Genomic DNA, 22,136 nt, shown 5'->3' with positions numbered 1-22,136 from the left:
CCCTGAGTGACAGCAGAGATGAGGAGTTTTTGTGAGGAAGGAATTAAATGCCTGTCCCAAATTGCCCCCTGGCCCCAAATAAACGCCTGGTCTGTTAAGTGATTGAAATCTTGTTGGGTTAGGTGCACATTGAGATGTGAATCCACTCAAAATAAAAAAGGAGACAGGTTATTTATACAACATACAACTGAACAGAAAACATAAATAAAAGATTAACTGTGTAGTCAAGATTAACTCAAGTAACTACACCCTGAATTTCTGCTAGAAATCCTCCTAGCATGTTGGGTGTGGGGGGTGATGTCCTACCATACCCTACACGCTGTAACAGAATCATCTGGCCAATGATGGACCCAGCGGATCCAGAATCCTTCAACCAGGCTCTAAACGCTCAAGGCATCCGCGTGGGAAAACATGAGGCAGCAGGTAGGTTATTCTCCTTACCATGCCAGGGTTCTCAGTCAGCAGCAGCCTACTCCATTGATTTCATTGACTCCTCCCTGGTTGAACAGACGCTCATCCCCATTGAAACCCTCGACACCACCAAGAAGCTCCTATCTATAAGTCTGGAGACCATCATGAAGCAAGCAATTATAGACCTTTTATTATATAGTAGTATTAATCAAAGGTGCTGAAAAGGTTGCCAACTGACAACTGACAATTTTGGCTTACATCCAATGCAGTTTGGCCTTCAACCCAATCACTCCATCGAAACAACTACACTACATCTACTAGAGTAAATAAAATCTTAGCTAGACAAAAGAGGGGTGGTTGGTGGTGTATTCTCAGATTTGCACAAAGCTTTTGATAAAGTAAATCACAACGTTCTAATTAAAACTTTCCAGATTTAATTTTTGCATCTAGAACACTGGCATGGATGTCTTCATACCTATCTGATAGGTCGCAGTATGTTAAAGTTAATGATGCATTGTCACACTGTCTGAAGTGGGCTCAGGAATTACAAACTATAAACCTACGGCCCCCTTCTAGTGTCAACAGTCTAAAGTTTGCCTAGAGAGCCACAGGTCTGTAGACAATGCTATGAACATGGCCCCCCACTTCAACCTCCAGGTTCCTGTTTGTGGACTTCAGCTCTGCTTTCAACACCATCATCCATGCTTCAGCACATCTCTGCTACAGGACAGGCTCTCTCTGCTGAGCGTGGCCGTCTCCACCTGTAGGCAGATCACAGACTTCCTATCTGACAGGAGGCAGCACGTGAACCTGGGGAACCATGACTGTGACTCCCGGACCTCCAGCACCAGATCCCCCAAAGGCTGTGTTCTTTCTCCTCTGCTCTTCAAGCTTCTGAAGTTTCTGGACAACACCACCATAATTGGGCTCATCTCAGATGGGGATGAGTCAGCCTACAGGTGGGAGACTGACCATCTGGTGACTTGGTGCAGCGATAACAACTTAGCTCAATGCTCTAAAAACAGTTGAGATGATTGTGGACTTAGAAAGAGCCCAGACACACCCACACCCACATTCTGATTCTTGTTTTGTTCCCACCTCCTGCGCTGTAAGTGGAGATTTGACACATCATTTTGTTTGACTTCTGTTGCTTGTTACCACCTTGTGCCTCTATTTCATCATATTTATTACCAAGAGTCTGTTTCCTTTTTTTGTCTGCGCTTGCAAAGCAGCTTATTACCTATTTACTTTTGTTAGTCAGGGACCTCTAGTGGCCAAAGGAAGTATGACAGGTGACATATTATAAAAAGCAGTCCACCTATACAGGAGTTCTGGCAGATGGATGAGTAATACATAAACAGATTTACACTCAGAAGACAACTGCATAAACATTATGCAATTTATAATTGAAAACATACTTCACTTAAATCAATCATAAGGCAGGCCTTGGTCCTAAATAAATACTATGAAAGTATTTAAACACTCCACAGAGAATAACACAGCCTGTAGTGAGCAGTGCCTTTCGTTGTCAGGGCTTCTGCAAGGTTGTGATGTCACAACTATAAAGCCACCTCCCTCTGACACGCTCCCTCACCTGAAGCTCAATATCAGCAATACCAATGAGCTAGTGGCGGACTACTACTGTATGTCTATTAGTGTTTGAGTTAATGGGTTGCTTCATACACATGCACACAACCCAGCAGCACACAATATCTCTATAATCACAGCAATTTCAAGATTCGAGCCCAAGATTAGTGACATCAAATCAGTATCAAATGTGATAAAGGGTCACAATCGTCCCTTATGTTCCTAAGTTATAGTGTTGAAGAATGCCAGAAAAGCGTGGATGGAAGACATTCAGACGATTAGAAAACCAGAACTCTCCGTGATCAGCCACTGAGAGGCACATGTCCTGATCTTAAGCACTCACAGTTTTCCACAGAGATGGCCTAGAAAATGGTTTGACATTTAAGTAAGAGAGGAGACAAGTTACAACATGTGACGCGCTGACAGACAGGGCCTGTCTTTATGCTCACATATGCAAATACATTACAGGTGGTTTGATGTTTCGAGCTGCCCTTAAGGCATGCCATTACAGTGGCTTGCTTCACTGGCAATACAAAACCAGTTTAAAAATACCAGGGGGTGATTTTCAGAGATTTGAGCAGGCTCCCATTATCCTTTCTTCACATAACCTTTTGCATAATCACCTTTGAGTGGTTTTTACTGTACATTCCCATGTACAGTATGTACATTCATGTACATTCCCATGTACAGCAAATGCCACCCAAAGGATCATATTTCAGAAAAGCAAGACATTTGGCTGTAGAAACCTGTTGGCTTTCACAAAAAGTAGATTTGAAAAGTGGTGAAATGCATCCTCAAGAAATGTGTTTTATGTATGACAATATCTACATCTTCAATTACTTTGTCAATGGAAAATAATCTAGTATTTCTACAACAAAACATAAGAGCCATGTATTTGTGAAGCAATCACTTTGTGTGTAGGAGCCATTTGTGTTTTTATTAAGAACTACAATGCGTTGCATTTACATTGAGCAGGACACATTTACCGCATGTCATTTAAGACAAGAGACACACAGGTGTGTGTGATGAGGGGACTCCAAGGAGTAATTGTTTTTCAACTGCTGAACACTAGCTGCATTACTGCTTGAACGAAATCGAAATAATAAAAAGAAACTTTAGTTGTTTGTTGTATGTTAAAAAAGGTCTTTATTTTGTTCCAGAAAACACCTTTGATTCGTTTTGTTTTGGTACATGCATCGAAATGTTTTGATTTATATTTTCGTTTAGCATAATGTTCCACACGCCATTATTCACAATTCATCACCGTTCATCTACATTCATTACCATTCATCAATCCCTCATCCCAACCCAGACCTTCTGCCAACAACAAATAAGTGCCAAGTAAGTTGATATTACTATAGAGGAAGCTTGTTGAACAAATCTGTCCTAGGGCATCACATGGGCTTGGATAGAGAACCTGAAAGCCTTGACTATGTGGGAGATTTTCTCACTGATTACTCCAGTCTCATCTCCACTCTCCATTTCCCAAAGGGTTCCACAAATGCACCAGCCTTACCTGTTTCCCTTGGCTTATCTCTGGCAGCAGGCATCATGGATGACAGTAAGAAAAACATGACATTGTGTGTCTATTTGAGTATTTCATTATATAGACATGAAAAAAATCTGAACTTATTTAATAATTAAAATGAAACTGCCACATATCAACACAGTAAGGGACTGTACAAACATCACCAAGCATGGCAGTCAGTTCAGAACAAATGAGGGCAATTGAGAATTTTGTTTTCTTTTTTTTTCTGTTGATTCAGAAAATGCATTTTCACAAATGTTCACACCCCTGGACACTGCAGCAGCAACAAAACAAGGTGACAAGGTGACACACTACAACTAATTTACAGTACCAGTCTACTCACTGACTTACCTACCATACTTACATGATGTAGTGATGATTAATTCCTTACGGGGGTATCAAATAAAAAATACATTAAATCGATTTTAAACCATGTGAATAATGGAAAAATATATTGAAAAAAATCATACAATTCTGCTTCAGTGTTTGATTGCATTCATTTTTGTGTAAAGGAAGACACAATTTAAGAAACAAATTTGTTCCACCCAAAGTTGAGTTAAAATGTTTGCTTCAGTTGTTGAACAGTACTGTGCATGGGCTTACAGTATGAAAAGTCGTGGCCAAGTCAACAGGACTAATAATAACAAATGAAAACTGCTGCTTACATATACCTGCTAGCTTTTACTCTAAACAGAAAGTATCAGCAAATGGTTTTACAGCAGATAAAGTAACACTGCTGGGAGTTTATACATTTTACAATGCATTCTCTAACTAGATTAAAGGAGAACTTCGGTCGATTTAAACATGCAGCTTCATTGCTCAAGCTACCCTTGACTTGCCAGTATCGAAGACGCGAACAAATTTGGTCCCGCCATTACAGAGCTCCATGAACGGAGATGTAGCATTGAACGCTAACAGCATGGGGTCAGAACTTTACACTGTGTTTTAAGCGTCTTAACATGCTCCACATCTCACACCAAAAGTTATGCAACATCAGCAGACACCTTAGCACACAGCACTGTAGCGTGTATGACTCAAAATGAATAAAGAAAGTAGTTAAAATAGTGTGTTTGTGCAAGCAGCTACTTACCTGTTTGTTGACATCCGTGTGTTCCGGTAGCTAGACCAAACTAGCATATCCACCAAGTGTGCACTTAACAGGCTTAACAGGCTATTGTAAGGCTCATGGCTCATGACAGGCTGTAACATGGACATGTACATTATGAACATAAACATGAAAATGCTGGATTACGTTTCCGTCTCCGCCAGTGAGGGAGTAAGTGCACGCTCGACGGATTGACTAGTTTGGTCTGGCTACCGGAAGACGCCGATGTCAACAAACAGGTAAGTAGCTCCTTGCACAAACACACTGTTTTAACTACTTTTTTATTCAGTTTGAGTCATACACGCTACAGTGCTGTGTGCTAAGGTGTCAGCTGATGTTGCATAACTTTTGGTGTGAGATGTGGAGCATGTTAAGATGCTTAAAACACAGTGTAAAGTTCTGACCCCATGCTGTTAGCGTTCAATGCTAAATCTCCGTTCACGAAGCTCTGTAATGGCTGGACCAAATGTTTTCCCGTCTTCGGTACTGGCAAGTCAAGGGTAGCTTGATCAATGAAGCTGCTTGTTTAAATCGACCGAAGTTCTCCTTTAAATCTAATCTGCAGAAAACGCAAGATGCTCAAATGCCACCCATCTTCAGCAGCAACAACACAAGGTGAGCAACGACAACTAATTTACAGCACCAGTTTATATGCTATTCTTAGATGATACAGAAGGGGGTACAAAATAATTTAAGATTTTTAAATCTATTTTTCAACCATGTGAAGAATTACAGAATCATACAATATATCAGAGAAAATCATACCATTCTGCTTCAGTGTATTTTTTTTTATTTCTAGCTAATACCAAAAGTGATGGGAAGGACAAGATCCATGTTTCTGTCCATTCTACTACAACAATCGTCCTAAATACATTTGTGACTTGAGCAACATAATCAATCTTGAGAGTAAGATTCCATTACGGTGGGGATTTGTTTGGACCCAAAATGCAGAGGCCAGAGGCTGGAAATCCGGTTTAAGGTATTTATTCTTTTTTTAACAGACTCCTTTGAGGGAGCTGACAAAGAGAGCAGGCAGAGTTGTCTGGTGGCAACATGGAGGGATCTCAGCTAAACCAGTGGAGCAGGAAGCAGAGCGGAGAAGCGCAAAAAACAAGAGCATTAGACAAGGCCCAGTTAGAGAAAAAAAATGTGTTAAATCATTACGAAAATCAAGACAGTATATATATTATATAATATACAGTATTATAATCCCTTGAATGTGTTTACTATTATAATTTACACTGTATTGCTATTCCTTAAATTAATAATGCATACTAATACATTTCCTATACTTGTGTTTCTGTCTCTTACAGCGAATTTTAAAGAAATTCAGCATGTTATGATTTTTATGGATTTTACCTCCTGTAATCAAATCCAACGCCACACCCTTTTCTTGTCTCCAAAGTAACACACTGTGTATTAAAAAAGATGAACAGAAATGTTGTCTTGCTTGTTAAGTTTGGACTGGAGGATCTGGATATGCCTTTACACGTTTCTGAGTATAAAAACATACGGTAAGTCATTGTCTTTTAAGTTTGTTTTAATGATGACCTAGAAAATAGACAGAAAAATATAAACTTCTAAAAGCATGATTTGAGCGCAATTCATGTTTTATTTGAAAACCCATGTCACAAAGACAATGTCAAGCCACATTTCAAGATAACTGCAAGGTATTTAAAGGGGATGAAAAAATATTCAAATACACTGAAAACTGTTTGGATAATGTCTTTATTATTGCAAAGTACAACGTGATTAAAACGATAAAAAGGAAAGAACGTGGAATAACCCACAAAAAACGCAAAAGTATCCCATCCAAGACACTAGTTTAAAAACTTAGCAAAACTCTACAGCCATGCTAACAGCAGAGGAGGGTTTTACTTAGAACAGGTGATATTTAGCTTGTATAATGTTTACCATGGTCACCATCTCAGTTTGGCATGAAAGCATGCCAACATTGCTATCTACATTTTCGCCAAAGTTGCCAATTGCCTGTCCTGACTTCAATGGCTGTGCAGATTCATCTTGTTTGTTGTCCCACTCTACTGTGGTGAAAAAAAAAGTGGGAAAGAGTCTGACAGAGGACAAAAATAGAGAGGACACAGTTTTTGTTACACCCCTTACATTAGAAAACGTTAAAGTAAATGCCTTGTTGTTTCATACCTTGATTAAGCTCATTTGCAAAAAAAAAAGATTTTTTGTTTATTTTCTTTCACATCATTTGTTGCTGTCATTCCAGATAAAAGCCTGCAGTTGATCTTCTCTGTCAGGTTAGGTGTACATCGAAAGGTACACCCACTGCAAATTAGAGGGGGATAGATTATATCAATGCACATGTAGCACTGGATAAAAACTTCAGTGTGAAAACTAGAAAAAAAAAAACTAAGTGTGGTACATGCTTGTTATACTTTCTAGAAAAACACACTGGGGGAATGGTATATATAAAAAGGTTTTCGCTTCAAAGTACAATTGCAAATGAGATATTTCCCTCTGTATTAAATCAGCAGCTGTGCAGGTTGTCAAAAGTTAAAACCTTAAACTACCTGGAAATTTCAAGAAATGTAACACTTGAAAAGAATGCATTACCTCTGATTCACGAAGAGTCATGGTCATTCCATCAGACAACTGGCTGAAGATTTCTATTGAGAAAGACATGCAGTATATTCTTATTACTCCAGCACTTTCTTTCATGGTAAACATGATTTAATTTGTATTACACTCTAAGGATGAACACAGAGACACCAACAAGTTACAGTATATTACCAGCTGCTCAGATTTACTTACTGTTGATGCAGTCGAAGCGAAGGACGAGACTGATGAAGCTCTCCAGCGTTATTTGTCCAGAAGAGGAGCCGTAGCGCAGAGCCATCAGATTCAGCATATCATCGCTGACCCTCTTTCCTGACCAACATACATCATTCAAAAGTTTAAGTGGATTTATATATCAAGACTACAAATAACTTGTTTTCATTATTCATGAATCTGCAGATCGTTTTTGATTGTATTAAACACTGTCGTGGTTTTCCCATGATACGAGAATACAACAGACCCATCATTGATGTCATGAGTTCGACCTGTATTTCTCATACTATAACAAAGTCGACATGGCTGCTTGGGAACAAAGGGATTATTAAGACCTGAGAAAAGTCAAAAATATGTAGATGAATTTCTGTAGTCAGAATTTGACCTCTAATCATCTTACGACGCCTCTGTTGTAGGAGTTAAGTGCACAATTTTGACTTTTGACAACATTGTTTTGGTACATTATGAGGACTCAAACAACCGAATAGCATTGTTTCGCATGAAAAACTTTAAAAACGATCAATTATAAAACAGTGTTTTAATGAGACATATTATGCTTTCTCATTTTTTTCCTTTCCTTCAGTATGTTATAAAAGGTGTTATAAAAGCACAAACTCTGCACTAATTGATGCTCCTCTTTCTAACAGAACTAACTGCTCCTGAAGTGCTTGAAATGCGTCATTAGTAGTACCCCCTTTAACTGTGACTTTGTGACATCCCACTCTGTCACCATGTCAAACAGCAGCTCTGTTCTTTTTGTCTCAGGTTTGTGTGAAATGTCCAATCAGAGCAGATTGGGTATTCAGAAAGGGGCCTTAAAGAGACAGGAGCTAAGTGTTTTAGGAAGAGGGGGAATACAGTACTGCAGAAAACAGTTGAGTTTTAGAAGTAAACCAAAAAAATGATGAACTTGGAAAAAGGATGTAATATGTCTCATTTACTATTTTTCCTCAGAGTGTTCACTAAGAAGTGGTTAATGGTATACCTGAAGCCATGATTGCGTTCCTGAGCTCGCTCAGTGACAGTGTTCCTGTTTGGGAAACATCAGTGCGGAAGAAAATGTCCTGTTAAAGAGAAGACAGCTTATGTCAAACTCTGAGCTCAACACAGCATAGGTTATACTCTACCCCTGCATTACAGTCTGGAATTATCAAGAAACCATCAGTCTACGTTGTTTTAATTTGAAAATCACTTGGTTCCTTTTACCTTGTACACGACGATTTTCTTCCACAGTCGAACAAATTCTTCACCGTTCAGTTTGCCAGTAATTGATGTCTTACCTAACATTAAGGTAGTTAGGCAGTTCATGTTGTTTCATGTCTTGGTTTGACCTTTAAATCTAATCCTGCCAGGCAGGTGTTGGCATGTACAATATTTATTAGTTTCATGTAATTACAGACTGTGAGAAATTCCCCCATGAATGATGTTAAGCAGTTGAGTTGGACCAAATTTCTAGGACACTATTTCACAATGTGTAACACAGGAGGATACATCCATCAGAGCAACCATGCTGCGACAGGCATCAGTGCTGAAGCCTCCAGATTTCAGGTCTCCTGAATAAACATAGAAGAAAAAATGCAGGACACTTTATTTGCCCTAAAGCCAGTAACATAGTAGTGCTTCACAATGTCATTATATCTGAATATTTTTTTTTTGTTTTATCTCATAAGCTGTCAAACCTTTCAGGATTCGCTCATTTAGAAGCTTCTGGAGCTGCTCAGCATCCACTTCTTCGTACTGGAAAACAAGACTTACGTTTGGCTCACATGGTGGTAGTCATAATAATGGTTACCTTTATATTAAATAATAAGTAATAGCCTGTTATACCTTATGGGTTTGATTGGAGTCACAAATGTAGTTAAAATACTCTAAAACATGTTTCTCTGCCAACATTTAAAATCCCTGTCCAAAAGTAGTAGTAAGCAGTAAAGAAAAGTCAAACAGCATCAAAAAACATGACAATGACTCAGCTCAAAAAGAAAATACAGAACAAACATGAATGTTTCAGTATTAAAGGGCTGTAAGTTTTACATCATAATTTAAATTGTTAAATAGCTCTGTATTCCAACACATTACCGTTGAGTGTTTGGTCAGTAACCCATGTCCCTCCTCCCCCAGCTCATGAAGTAAAAGAAAAAAAAACTTTTTCTGCTATCCCTGCCCACTTTATCCAATCAGGACAAAACTCAATAAAGAGGTGGTCCTTTCTGCCTGGAACATGATCCTCCTGTTTAACAGCAATGGTAAGATACCAGGCCCAGCGCTCTCAGTAATGGCTTATACTACCAAACACACTTATAGATTAATAACACTCGGGGGAAAAAAAAGGAAGGAGTCAAGCAAGTGTGGCGAGGTAGAGAAGAGGGAGGGGATTGCCAACTGCAAAACAGAGAGAAGGGTGGCTAAAATGACGACAGCCTTTACAGCAGCTTTAAAGACCCATCCAAATCCAGTAATATATTGATGAAAAAGAAATTATTTCAAATATGCTTATTTGCCTTCTTGCGGAGAACTCGATGAGGGGATCGATAAGACTCTCATTATCTGAATGCTGCCAAATATTAAATTACAGGCAGCAGGAAGTGAACTTAGCACAAAGTAAGTAAGCAGGGGGAACAAAACCAAAGAAAATCGTCCTACCAGTGCCTCTAAGGCTCACTAACCAGTAATGTCTACTTAATCAAAAAACCAAAGCGTTAATACAACAATACTTGTTCCTGAAATCTATGCTAGTGAAGACTGCAGCAAAGTGAATAAGCATCTTTTTCAAAATGTTCAGCTAATGCTTTATTGTCAGGTTATGTTAATGTCAGGTTACGTTGAGGTGCTTGATGTACATTTTTGACACCTTAGATTTGTTGGCTCGTGATGTCATCAAGCTGACACATCATGATTGGAACCGACTTCAGTAACATAATTTACCTTATCAGAGTATTGACGGAACAAGGTTCTCTTATTGTCGTCATCTGTTTCATTTTTGACTGGTGTGGGCTGCAAAAGAGTGAGTGCTTTCAGCTTCAAATGAATTAATGCATTGGACAATATGTATGTGTCATATGATATCAATGTAATCAACATAGCAAACGGCATGTAACACAAAAGCAATACCAAAATGAACAAGGTATTTTATAATGTCGCTTACCTGTTCCACTTCCATGTCTTCGTGGTCATGGCCTCCAGAATTCTCACTGGAAGAAAAGACATTAGACATCAGTACACTGTTGGAGACAGTGTTGGGCAGTAATAACTGGACACAGTACAGTAATGTGATTACTTATTTTAGTAATGAGCAGTATAAGGGATTACAATTTGAAATTAGGTAATGACATTACAGTTACTAGATCTTAAAGGCTTATTAGTATGTTGCATGTGACTTACTGGACGTGGGTCTCTGCCTTGGAGAGAATGGTCAGGATGAAGGAGGCTGTCTCATTGGCATTGAAGGTTGACGGCACAATCAGGTATTCACCAGGCTTCAGCATGAGGAACGCCATCACCTCACGTGCGTTCATGTAAGCTTTAGTTTGGGCAATAGGTGCGTGGGTGTTGAAGAAAGAGGCTGGGAACTTTCCCCTCTGTGCCTGGTACTGTTATACCGATAATAAATAGATGATTAATTTCTGTGCAGTTTATATCATTCTTCATGGTGTGCAGAGGAAGCAATGACTGTGTGAGGTTTGGGTTAAAAATTTTACTCACGTCTGCAGTCACCTTGAAAGAAATTCATGGTGAGAGAAAACAGAATTAGTGAAATCGTGACAACATGAAAACAATGCAAATAAAATAATGGAATCTATTATTTCACTTATTTACTTATATTTATCATGTATGTATCATTTACTGAAACTTGAGTGTTCAAGTCCTCATGTAAAAGTAAGACAATTCTTGAGACTAGGGATAAACTGAATTTAAAATTACTAGAAGAACTTTTTCTATATGTTAATGTGGTTCTGGTGCAATTTGTTAACTGATATGAGCCACAAAACATCAAAACTTTCCCATATCCTTGCATGACATGCCAATAATGATCCTAACACTGTCACAGAAACAGTAAAAGGCAATACTTACCTCAAATACAGAGAATCCAATGTGGAGATTTTTGACTAGGCGTCTGTTCCTCTTGTCTGGCTTTTGCATGAGAGACACAAGCATGTTTTTTTCATCTGGTCCCGCAGAACAGTCACTGAGTAATTTGTCAATCTTGACCCGAAACTGTGGATTAGTCCAGAAGCTGTCTGGAAGGAAAAAAACAATTTTGCATTCAATGATTTTATCTGAAGAATACAAAAACAATCCAGCAAGAGGTTCATCCATCATCTGCAAATATTGCACTCTTTGTTTATGGAACCTGGTGTGAGGATTAGAATAACTGTAGATATATAAAGGAGACCTGTTGTGCTTTTTGTGTTTTTCCTTTACTTAAGTGTGTCATATAGGTTCTTGTGCTTTCAAAAGGTCTTGAAAGTAAAACGCCCATAGTCCGCACCAACAGGAGTTCCTCTCTGCACAGAAAACACGGCTCTTGAAGTGCCTGAAACGCTTCATTAGTAGTGACGCCTTTAATTCTGTGACATCAACATGACCTTAAAGAGACAGGAGCATTTCCGACAGAGGGGGACTACAGTGCTGCAACACTGTACAGTATGAGTAACTTAATGTGCTTTTTGAGCACTAAAGTGTGCAAACCTATTCCCAAAATAAAATTAGGAACCTCATAATGAAATGAGCCTAATAAGTCTCCTTTAAGAGATGTCACCAGTTTATCAAAAATTCCATTCCTTCCTTTTTCCATCATCAATAATAGAAACACAGTGTGTATTTTCTTTACGTATCTGGCTATTGAATAGAGAGGTTGTTGAGTCATTAAATTTGCATTGCACTTATATTCATAAAATAGAAAATAAAAGGTAATAAACATTGTAAACTGTTAAGTCTCAAATTGTCACCCTCAACTCTCCATATACTGCCTGTGAGAGCCAAGATATCCTGAAAGTACCTCTATTATTCATGCATCCTCCAGCAGTGGTTCCAGCCACCCATCTGCCCTCATAGAAGGAGGTCTTCCAATGGCACGAAGAGCTTCCATCCAGGAAGTCAGGACACAGGCAGCATATGTCGAGATCTGAATAGAACTCACAGAAGGCTTTCAGGGGCATCCTGTTTGCATCAGAAATTAATTCAGACACATTGTTGATAAGTATGAGATTGACTCGTAATTCTGCATCGATGAGTTTAGGTTTGCCAATTTAATGCATAATTATATAGTGACATTATGCATTATGCTCATTATAACATAGTTATTTATTTACATAATCAAATGTTACAGAAATTGAAATAAATTAAAATGTACAATTATACTATACAATTAGACTGTTTGGTGACTACATAGTCCATACATGTTTCTTTTTTTAATACACTATACGTATAAGCATGTAAAACTGAGGTTTTATCAAAATATTTTTAGATATAACTCAACATTTGTCAAATTTAGATTTCAGCGTGCTTACCAATACTCGCCATCATCAAAAACAGAAAGGCACATCTCGCGATCTTCAGGACTAACAGTTTGCCACAATGGCGACCTTTAACCATTGAAGGGAGAGGAGAGGTAATACTGTACACACTGTTCTTAACATCAAGAGACAAGTTACAACACATACTGCCGGTATTCACATAACGTATGTATATGTGTCTTTTTGAAGGATAAACTCCTCAATGATATTTGGTGTATTTTTGCTTGACAGTACTAAGATCACACAGGATGTTTTGAACAAAACCTTCAGAAGTCTCTCACTGTCAAGACTTTTTCATAAACTGGTTGTGACAGGTTTTAATCTCTGCAAGTTAAGCTTTGTTGACAGAAAATCATGTATGTTGACTTTTCCAATGAAGAGACTACACTGTGCCAGGATTTGCAATGGTTCACCTGTCACACTTGTCTGCCCAAAATAGTCAAGAGTTAATGGGGCACACTTCTAAGCCACAAACCATCAATACCATCTGCTGAATTAGAAAATCAGTGGCCAACAGTAGTTTTTCCATGTAAAGGACTTCACAAACAATGCTAGCTCTAACTCAAGTTAAAACAAAACAACAAAACAAAACATAGCTTGAAGTGATGGTTTTGCTCAACGTGAGCAAAAGCATGTGACCAGGAGCACACAGGTAGGACAGTCTGTTGCACAAGCTCAAATCCTGGTATTGTGTGTTTAGCTTTGAAGGAAAAGGTCAACAGGTTTGACTAAATGTCAACATGCTGCATTTGCTGTTCATCAAAACCTTACTGGCCCAGAGGGGAAACAACCAAATAGAATTGGTAAAAAAAACATCCAAGCCTTGAGACAGCTAGAGACATCTCAGGGGTTCTGTTCAAATCATCGTCAGTGTGCTTGGCGATGTTATGCAGAAATAAAAAGAAATGAAGAAATTCCTAAAGATTATTCTTAAGAGTATACTTTTTGGCCCATCAGGCACACATTGGATGACTGTATGAGACACCCAAATTAACTGGACACATAACTGTATCATATCTGTTGGCTTAGAAGAGGTGGAAGAAGTAGTCAGATATTTTACCTAGGTAAAAGTAGCAATACCACAATGTTGTTGTAGTGGAATCTCAATGCTTTTGTACTTGTTTTAAGGGCACAGCCTCAAATGACAAAACTTGAAAGTTGTCAGTCAAATATGTAAGTGTGACTGTCACGACCCCCTACAGGAGGTACACCAAAGAGGTCCAACACAAAACTACCAAGCAAGTTGCAGTTTAAAGGAAGATAAATGTATAAATGAACACCATCCAAACCCCTTTACAACCAAACTAACAAAACTGATGTACCAGCCAAAATAGCAGCCTCCCAGATGAGCTGGGGCAAACACTAGATTACAACACCCGTCAGATAAACATAAGATCAAGCTTGTTACGCCAAAACCAAAAATAAAATTACCCAAAAATAAATGTATGAACATGGAAACAATTAGCATAATATGTCTCCTTTTAACGTTGAAGCTGGTAAAGCTGTGTTCATCTTTGGGTAGCTTGTGACTTTTCCTTCAGGGACAAATATCTTAATCTATAATACATTATAATTTTTCTGCTCATTAACTGTCCAAATAAATCTGCAAGCTAACTAGTATCTAAAGTTGTAACATATATGTATTGGAGTAAAAAGCACTATTTGTCTCAGAACTGTTTTGGATAATGTCACAGAAAATGGAAAATACTCATGTACAAGTACCACAAAAGTAAGCACAGTATATAACTAGCTCCTTTCCACTGCTGGGATTCAGCAAGTGATTAGGACACTTTGAGTATTGCTTACTTTGCTTAAGTTAAGCAGTTGGAGTGTACTAGTAGATTTTGACATTCACTTACATGAATTAAATGACATTGCTTTTTATTACAGCTGGCATTATATAACCTAATCTGCCAACAGTTGACATTTAATATCTGTCAAAACTCGGCTTCCATTGTGTTTAGTTTGATTGGCTCACCTAGTTTATGTAAAGGTTATAAATGTAAGTCTTGTGGCTCTGTTCCAAATATCCTCAATGCCTTTAGACTTGATTTGCAAGAACATCTTTAAATAAATAGTAATAAAATAATAATCTCAATGTTTTTTCTTCTACGAAGCATATCAAAACAATTCAACTTGGTCACAGTATGGTCACAGTAACATTCTTACCCATCACTCCAGTCTCCGTTCCACTCTCCTTGGCCCCAGGGGTTCCACAGACGCACCAGGTTCACTATTTGCCCTTGGCTAATCACCTGTTCAACAGTTACCAGAGAAAATAAAATCAATATTTGCCATAAAAATAACTACACTTGGTTATATACTTACTTTTAAACAAATGCAATCCTCCACCTCTTTCACACCGGTGACGGTGTAGGCATGGCCTTGGACCAATCCATTTGGTAGTACAGTGTTCGCAGATGTTTCCTAGAAGATATAGATACCGCATGTTATCACTACATATAGTCGTGTACAACATGCTTTTCTTTACACACGTGATAAAGGACCATTAACAGTTTCGGCATTATTTAACTAGATAACCATGCTAGCCTTAAAAATGTAAACACGTAGCTGTAAAAGAGTCATCCAGGCTTGTGTAGCGTTAATGTAATCTGGTTAGCTAGCCATATTACATAAGCATGTATGTTGATAAAGGTTCTTAGTCATCTAGGTCATTGGAATTCTAAGTGCTGTATCATTGGCAACTGGACATGTTTCAGTTTCTTGAAGATGTTTCACCTCTCACCCAAGAGGCTTCTTCAGTTCTGACCAATTGGAGGGGAGTTGTTTTAAACTCTGTGTGGGAGTGTCCTTTCAGGGTCGTTTAGGACATGTGTGAGCTCTGAATTTCAGAGTTGTTAGGGCCACTTGTGGGTTGTTTACCCAAAGCGCCTTCATGTGGGTTGTTAGGACAAGGTGAGCCCAGGTGTGAATAGTTGTTAAGCTGTCTGGGGAGGTAACTCAGTACTGCATTGTAGGTGGGTAGAAAGTAATGTTGCAGGCCACCTCCTCTGTAGTTCCAGTTTCACATACATGGATTTGTTCACTCAACTCTCAAACCATATGTCTTCTCTGGCCAATATGTTTACATTGTTGTTCTCGAAGGAATTATTTTTCTTGTTCAGTTGTAAGTGGACAGCAGGGTCTTGATCTGAGGAGTTGGCCCTCCTGTGTTGTGCCATGTGTTTATGGAGGGGTTGTTTTGTCTCCCCAATGTACACATCTGTGCAGTCCTGGCTGCATTGAACAGCATAAACTACATTACTTTGCTTAAGCCTGGGTGTTTTGTCCTTAGTGTCATTTCTGCCTGAGAGTGTTGGTAGGTTTGATGTGAACCAGGATATGATGTTTATTGAAGATCCTCCAGAGTTTCTCAGATAAACATTTTTGTTGCATTTTTCCATCTCCTCCTCTCTGTATTCTCTGAATCTTTTAGAGGTTTTGACAAAGGTTCAGTTTTGGTAGCCACAGGTTTTTGTTCCTTCTCCTTCCCCTATGTCTTTGTGGACATGGTCTCAGCATGTTTTAGGGTTCCGATGACCCCCAGCTTGTGCTCCAATGGGTGATGAAATTCAAACAGCAAATATTGATCTGTGTGTAGGTTTTCTCAACATCTCATTGTTCAGGCTTTTGCCTTCTTCAGTGTGTACTGTATAGCCAAAAAAGGGCAGTCTCCTCTAACAACTTCCTGTGTAAACTTGATGTTATTGTCCACAGCATTTATATGTTCTGTGAGGGCTTCCACTTCCCTTGTTCTGATTTAGACCCAGGTGTCATCCACATACCTGAAGTGGCTAGGAGCATTTCCTGTGAAGGTAATCAAGGCTCTACTCTCAATGTCTTCCATGTAGAGGTTTGCCAGTATTGGGGTGAAGTTAATGCTGTTCTGCATCCGACGCTTCTTTGTCGTATTTACCACTTATTAAGTGGGAATGCAAGTGAAAAGTAATGTGGCATCATAAGAAAGCATCCAGTGTTATTTCTATCCCCTTATTGGCAAAATCCTGTGAGTATTGATGTGGTATTGAGGGTTACCTCAAGGAGGAGCTGGGATACTGGCTAAGTGCAATTTATAGGTAACTGAGTTGATGCTGCTGATGATGGGTCTGAGTGATTCTCCTTCATAGTGTATCTTAGGAAATCCATACATGGGATGACTTCCTGGGGTATAGTCGGTAATACAATGGCTTGTCAATGGCTTTGTCCTGGACTGTGCCATGGGCTCACCAGTGTCCCCAGTAGTGGCCAACCACTACATGGAAGAAGTTTAGAACAGAGCCTTGATAACCTTTACAGGAACTGCCCCTAGCCACTGGTTCAGGTATGTGGACAACATCTGGGTGAAAACAAGGGAAGCTGAAGCCTTCAAAGAACACATAAATGCTGTGGAAAACAATATCAAGATCACACGGAAAGATGTCAGAGGAGACAATCTGCCCTTCTTGGACCGTAAAGTACACACTGAAGAAGACAGAAACCTCAACATTGAGGAAGAAGTCAACTGTAAGACGCAAAAGTAGTCTACATCAGTACATTTACTTAGTGTTAAGTTGTTGTGTTGCCACATTAACCTGCAGTTCACTGTTGATTGTGAACACTTTATGTTCCTCTGAACAGAAACTCTCAGTCCTGCTGTTTGCCTCCGCTGTAAGCCTTGAGCTTAGTCAGCTGTTAGCTCTGGTTGCTGTTAGCTCTCATGCTGTAAGTCTTGAAACAAACAGTGGAGCTTTGGCCTGCCACGCAGGACGACAGAAACACTTGTCACAAACAGACAATCCCAAATGATAAATTGAATAGACTACTTCTGACTCCAACGGAGTGCGTCTTCTTCTGCTGTTACCATAGTTATCTCTCTCCACAGTGCTGTGTCAGCGCTACTTATAATCACTGGCTGGCAACTTAGCATGAGAACCCTACCATTATGAAAATGGTTCCACAGTACAGGTCGATCTACCCCCTCAGTCACAAACAGCATATTGGTAGTACCTTGCTTATATGTTGCACTGGTTGAACCAAGAGGGCACTGAAAATCCATACTGATTTTGGCAGGAGGTAAGCTAGTAAGACATTTTAGTATGAACTGTTATCAGTTAATAAAGATTGGTGGCTGATCAGTGTGACTGCCCTTAATGAAAAGTCATCAGGACAGGCGAAGATGGCTGCCAAATGGCAAGACTGGCCTAAAATGACTGTGACTACTATAGAGACTCTAGATCCAAATTGCATCACCAGTACAAGATGGCAACACCTGTATAATATTTTGACTTAATTTTTTTACAGTAGGATAAATTGGAGAAAAGTCCTCCATCTTTATGTCTATGGTACATTCTGAGACACAGCAACTCATGAGTCTAAAGCTTTCAGGCATGCTCAGTAATCTGCATTATACATAGCTATTTCTTGATGTTGCCACCATACCTGTGCACAACATAGAAGTTAATTTCCTGAGTGATACATGTATATTTCCACACATATATTTGTTTTCCTCACTTCCCAGTAGACCTATAGATAATAAATTAAAGTTCTATAAGAGAATATTTGGAAGCCATTACATGCCATTTTAACTTTTTGTTATTTAATGTAGATAGGTCGAGAGGAAAACAACAACAGTCCTTTGTTGACCATGAAAAAAAAGCTTGCTGAAGTATTCAAATGTTCTGTTTGTCTGTATTCCTGAGTTATTGAGCATTGGCAGCCTGACATCCTGGCACCTCTCCATTCCACATAAGAAAAAATGACTTATTCACACACCTAATGTAATGAACCATACAATCAAAATGTTAATCCTATGACAAATGAAAATTACAGTACAATTTTATAAAAACAAAGAGAACCAGCTAGTATGTGCTTACCCCTTGAGGTGTACCACAGCCTATCAATGACTTAGATTTGCCAGCTCTGCACATCAGTTCCCAGAGGTTTGGAGGAGGGTCTGACAGGTTGATACAGATGTGAACACCACCTGTGAAGTCTACCAAGGCCTCGGAAGGAGTTCCAGAATTCATGTCTGAGTAGGAACCACACACCCTGACACAAATAGTTGTGAAATTACTAACAAAGAAATAAGACAAATGTCACTCTGAGAAAATAAATATAATAATTGAGAAACAATACAGTGTTTTTTTTTTCCATACTTAGCATAAGCCTTCTCCAGCAAAGCAGGCCAGAACTCATTTGGGTCTTTGGAGTGAACGAAGATCAGTCTCCCATTGATTGTCGGTAGCTTGTCATCAATTACCACATCTACCCACCTTCCAAATCTCCAGAACTGAGTTTTTAAGAAGGAAGAGAATAGGAAGAGATCTATAGCAACATTAAATATGAACAATTCAGCAGGACCGACTTTTAAAATATTAAAAAAATAAAATATTTTGGCAATGATTAGGGGTTTACCCTGAAGTGAAACAGCCCGCAGTAGTCCACATCATAATTTTGCCCAAGAGGCACAACTTGATTAAGGATGAAATCCTGGAATGTCAGAGCTCCGATTGACGCAAGAAACCAGCAGTTTCCTGAGGTGGCAGGAAGGGGCTTTACAAGTAAAATCTGCACTGAAGATTCTAGATTACAAACTATACTAACACAGCTGAGAAAGAATAAACATTGGTACAATTGGCAGAAATCTCCTGACATGTAGCTTTAACTACACTTTTGTCTAAACTCTCTGCCCATTGACAGCACTCGCAGCTCAAAATGACAAAGCTGGGAACCTCTGTACTGTACAGATTAAAATGAATAAAGTATTTCCCTTACCAACCATGCCTTGACCAAAGTCAAATCTGGAGACCCCATCAACAACAAAAGATGGATTGGAAACCATTTTCTGAAACAGGGGAATTGTTGACAACACAAAACAGGTTATAGGTTTTATATTAGTCTAAATGTCATTTGACAATATAAGTAGGAAGTAGGCCTAATATGTAACTTTGTCAGGTTTGTGTTTGGCCTTTGATGTTTATCCTTGAGAATACAATACATATAGCAATACCTTTAGAGGGATGTAACAGGATTTGTAGTACTGCCAATATAACAGGAAATCAACACAATGCTTTGTGACTTTATACATCTTTCTGAAAAACAGGGCTTTTTGTTTGTCTTACATGCTTGTTTAACCATCACATTTAGTGTGATGGAATCACATCTTTTCAGCCACTAAAACACTCACCGATGGTCTCTCCCACTTCACTGCGGCTAGATCAGAAGGGCTCAGTATGTCTTTGCCGATGGACCTCGTGTCAGGGGGGAACATATCGTCGACGTACCTTACCCGATTGATGTTACAGTATTGTTTCAGTAGCTGGTAGTCTTGGTTGAGGAAATTCTCAGGGTTGGAGAGAGTTCCCAAACCATCTTTGTTGTGTCGTGCATTAATGATTTTCATGCACACACCTGGTGTAGCCATTTCAGCTGTGTTTGAATTCTGTGCAGGAGACAAGAAATCATGAACAAATACTACAGACTGCAGTGGCAGGGGGAACTTTAAAAAGAATGGAATAAGAATGACTAGCTTCATTTCATGCTGTACAATGCTTGACAAATGGGTAAATATCACAAACTATCATGTTTGACAATCCAAAATCCCATAGGCTTTTTTGCTGAAAGAATCGGGGAGATTCTAACATCTGGATTAGCCTATAAAAATCATCCCTACAGCTCTCTATTGCAAAGTGCTTGCGTACTGGAAAGAGCATTCAGAGGAACAACAGAACTGGTTCACATAAGTCTTTTTCTGAACTCTGTTTGGTAAAGTGGCAGATAAGGTTAGTATTATTGCTTAACTAAATGTGCGTAAAGTAAAACATTTAAGAAACATTGCAGCTAACTGGCATTATAGTGTGTAGCTTATATCTTAACATACTGCAAGAGGGAACAATTATATTACTGACCAATGAAGATGACAAATTTGAAATGACCTTTGCGATTAGACCCCTTCAGCTATTTACTGGGCTTATGCTTAGAAAAGGGACCATTTTTGAGCGATGCAACACTATTTCCTCAGCAATTCAGTTAAATGGGTCTGTAACCCTTTCTGGATGCATTGAGAATTGGCCTGCACAGCTTCTTTTTTTCTTCTTTGTGCAGGTTTAGTGAGCGACACAATCATTCTGTGATTTTTTTCTGTGAACAGCAACCCTCATCAGCACCTCATCAGCTGCTACTTCAGCTTCATTGCCAGTTGCCATTATATGGGCTTTTTGGTGACATGTCCAAACAGCAGATATAACCACAGTTATAAGACAACAAAAAAAATAGCCTTTGCATGAAAATCTTGACGATGTTGACAGTACAACCATATATTGTTTTCACTGATAATGACACAGTGGCAGAGTGTCTTAACTTCGCTATAAGAGACATTAGCCTCACATGACAGACTGCATTTCTAAGTTATGACATGCACCTAGTCCCAGATCCATTCATGGTGTCTAGATGCCTCAGGAATGGTAAAACACATGCAACACTGAGGCTTTTATTTTCCAAATTCAGGTCCCCCACACCTGTGACTGCTCCACTTTTTAGTCAATCTGTGAGTGTTACGTAAGATTGCACTAACAGTGATTTTCAAAGTGTCAAGTGCAAAAATAGTACCACGATAGAAACTTGACCTACAGCTTTGCTTAGACAACAAGTTGTTAAACTAAGTTAAAGTGTGAATCAACTTTCTCTTAGATTTGGATATGAAGAGAATGAATCTTACCTAACCAGTCAGAGCGAGAAGCTGTTCAGCCTGGTCGGGTCAGCAACTATATGAAAAAGGCTCCAGCTCTTTTATAATAGCTGCAGCTGCCTTAGGCTAAAACTGTCAACATGGGATTGTCCCTTTTTAAACTCTACCTGAGAAAGCCTGTGATTTGAAAAACACCAAACAGAAAGAATATCTAAGGACAAAGCGTGTTAACAGCAGCCCAAAGCGGTCTTTCTTGTTTTAGCACGCACCAGATGAATTCAGTTGGTTGCTACCTGCAGCCTTACCACTAGACGCTACTGATAAAGGAAATTATCCCATGATGTCAAATTTAAATGTTTAAAACATGTCTAGCATAAACAGACTTTGGTTTGCATTTCATTGTGCAACCTCATGTGTTGTAGGATGACAAATAAATGCACCTTGAAACTTGAAACATGCTTGAACAATCTCATGGATCATGAAATTGTTCAACATTATTAGATAAATGAGTTTAGCTATCACTGCCAA

At 39.0% G+C, this 22,136-nt stretch overlaps 1 protein-coding gene and 1 long non-coding RNA gene across 2 annotated transcripts; one reads left to right on the top strand and one right to left on the bottom strand.

Annotated features, from left to right (window-relative positions):
* The first annotated feature begins 5,174 nt into the window (after positions 1 to 5,174).
* On the top strand, positions 5,175 to 6,015 carry LOC115565933 (uncharacterized). The gene is made up of 3 exons (XR_003980926.1): positions 5,175 to 5,246; positions 5,431 to 5,610; positions 5,945 to 6,015. It is a non-coding gene; the product is annotated as an uncharacterized LOC115565933 (long non-coding RNA).
* A 326-nt stretch (positions 6,016 to 6,341) lies between these two features.
* On the bottom strand, positions 6,342 to 21,729 carry LOC115565930 (calpain-1 catalytic subunit-like). The gene is made up of 22 exons (XM_030391601.1): positions 21,639 to 21,729; positions 20,109 to 20,363; positions 19,697 to 19,766; positions 19,337 to 19,455; positions 19,078 to 19,211; positions 18,796 to 18,970; positions 15,296 to 15,370; positions 15,113 to 15,198; positions 12,938 to 13,012; positions 12,427 to 12,587; positions 11,499 to 11,665; positions 11,130 to 11,141; positions 10,809 to 11,017; positions 10,573 to 10,618; positions 10,353 to 10,421; positions 9,110 to 9,167; positions 8,922 to 8,983; positions 8,637 to 8,705; positions 8,416 to 8,494; positions 7,413 to 7,529; positions 7,215 to 7,267; positions 6,342 to 6,926 (listed from the first exon to the last, which is right to left on the bottom strand). The coding sequence occupies exons 2-22, from the start codon at positions 20,343 to 20,345 to the stop codon at positions 6,900 to 6,902; spliced, it is 2,100 nt and encodes a 699-aa protein (XP_030247461.1). The 5' UTR covers positions 20,346 to 20,363; positions 21,639 to 21,729; the 3' UTR covers positions 6,342 to 6,899.
* Between the last annotated feature and the right edge of the window lie 407 nt (positions 21,730 to 22,136).

Source organism: Sparus aurata, chromosome 16 (assembly GCF_900880675.1).
Source record: "Sparus aurata chromosome 16, fSpaAur1.1, whole genome shotgun sequence".
Taxonomy (NCBI): Eukaryota; Metazoa; Chordata; class Actinopteri; order Spariformes; family Sparidae; genus Sparus; species Sparus aurata.
The sequence above is the reverse complement of the archived record's forward strand: the minus strand, read 5'-3'. Positions and strand labels throughout refer to the sequence as shown.

Bases quoted from the DNA above. Each gene is read 5' to 3' on its own strand.
- LOC115565930 (XM_030391601.1), bottom strand. From the start codon at position 20,345: ATGGCTACACCAGGTGTGTGCATGAAAATCATTAATGCACGACACAAC. The intron at 13,013-15,112 runs GTAAGAATGTTA...CAATGGTTAAAG, and splicing joins AACGGAGACTGGAGTGATGG to GTCGCCATTGTGGCAAACTG. The intron at 10,619-10,808 runs GTAAGTCACATG...CTTTTCTTCCAG, and splicing joins AAGGCAGAGACCCACGTCCA to TGAGAATTCTGGAGGCCATG.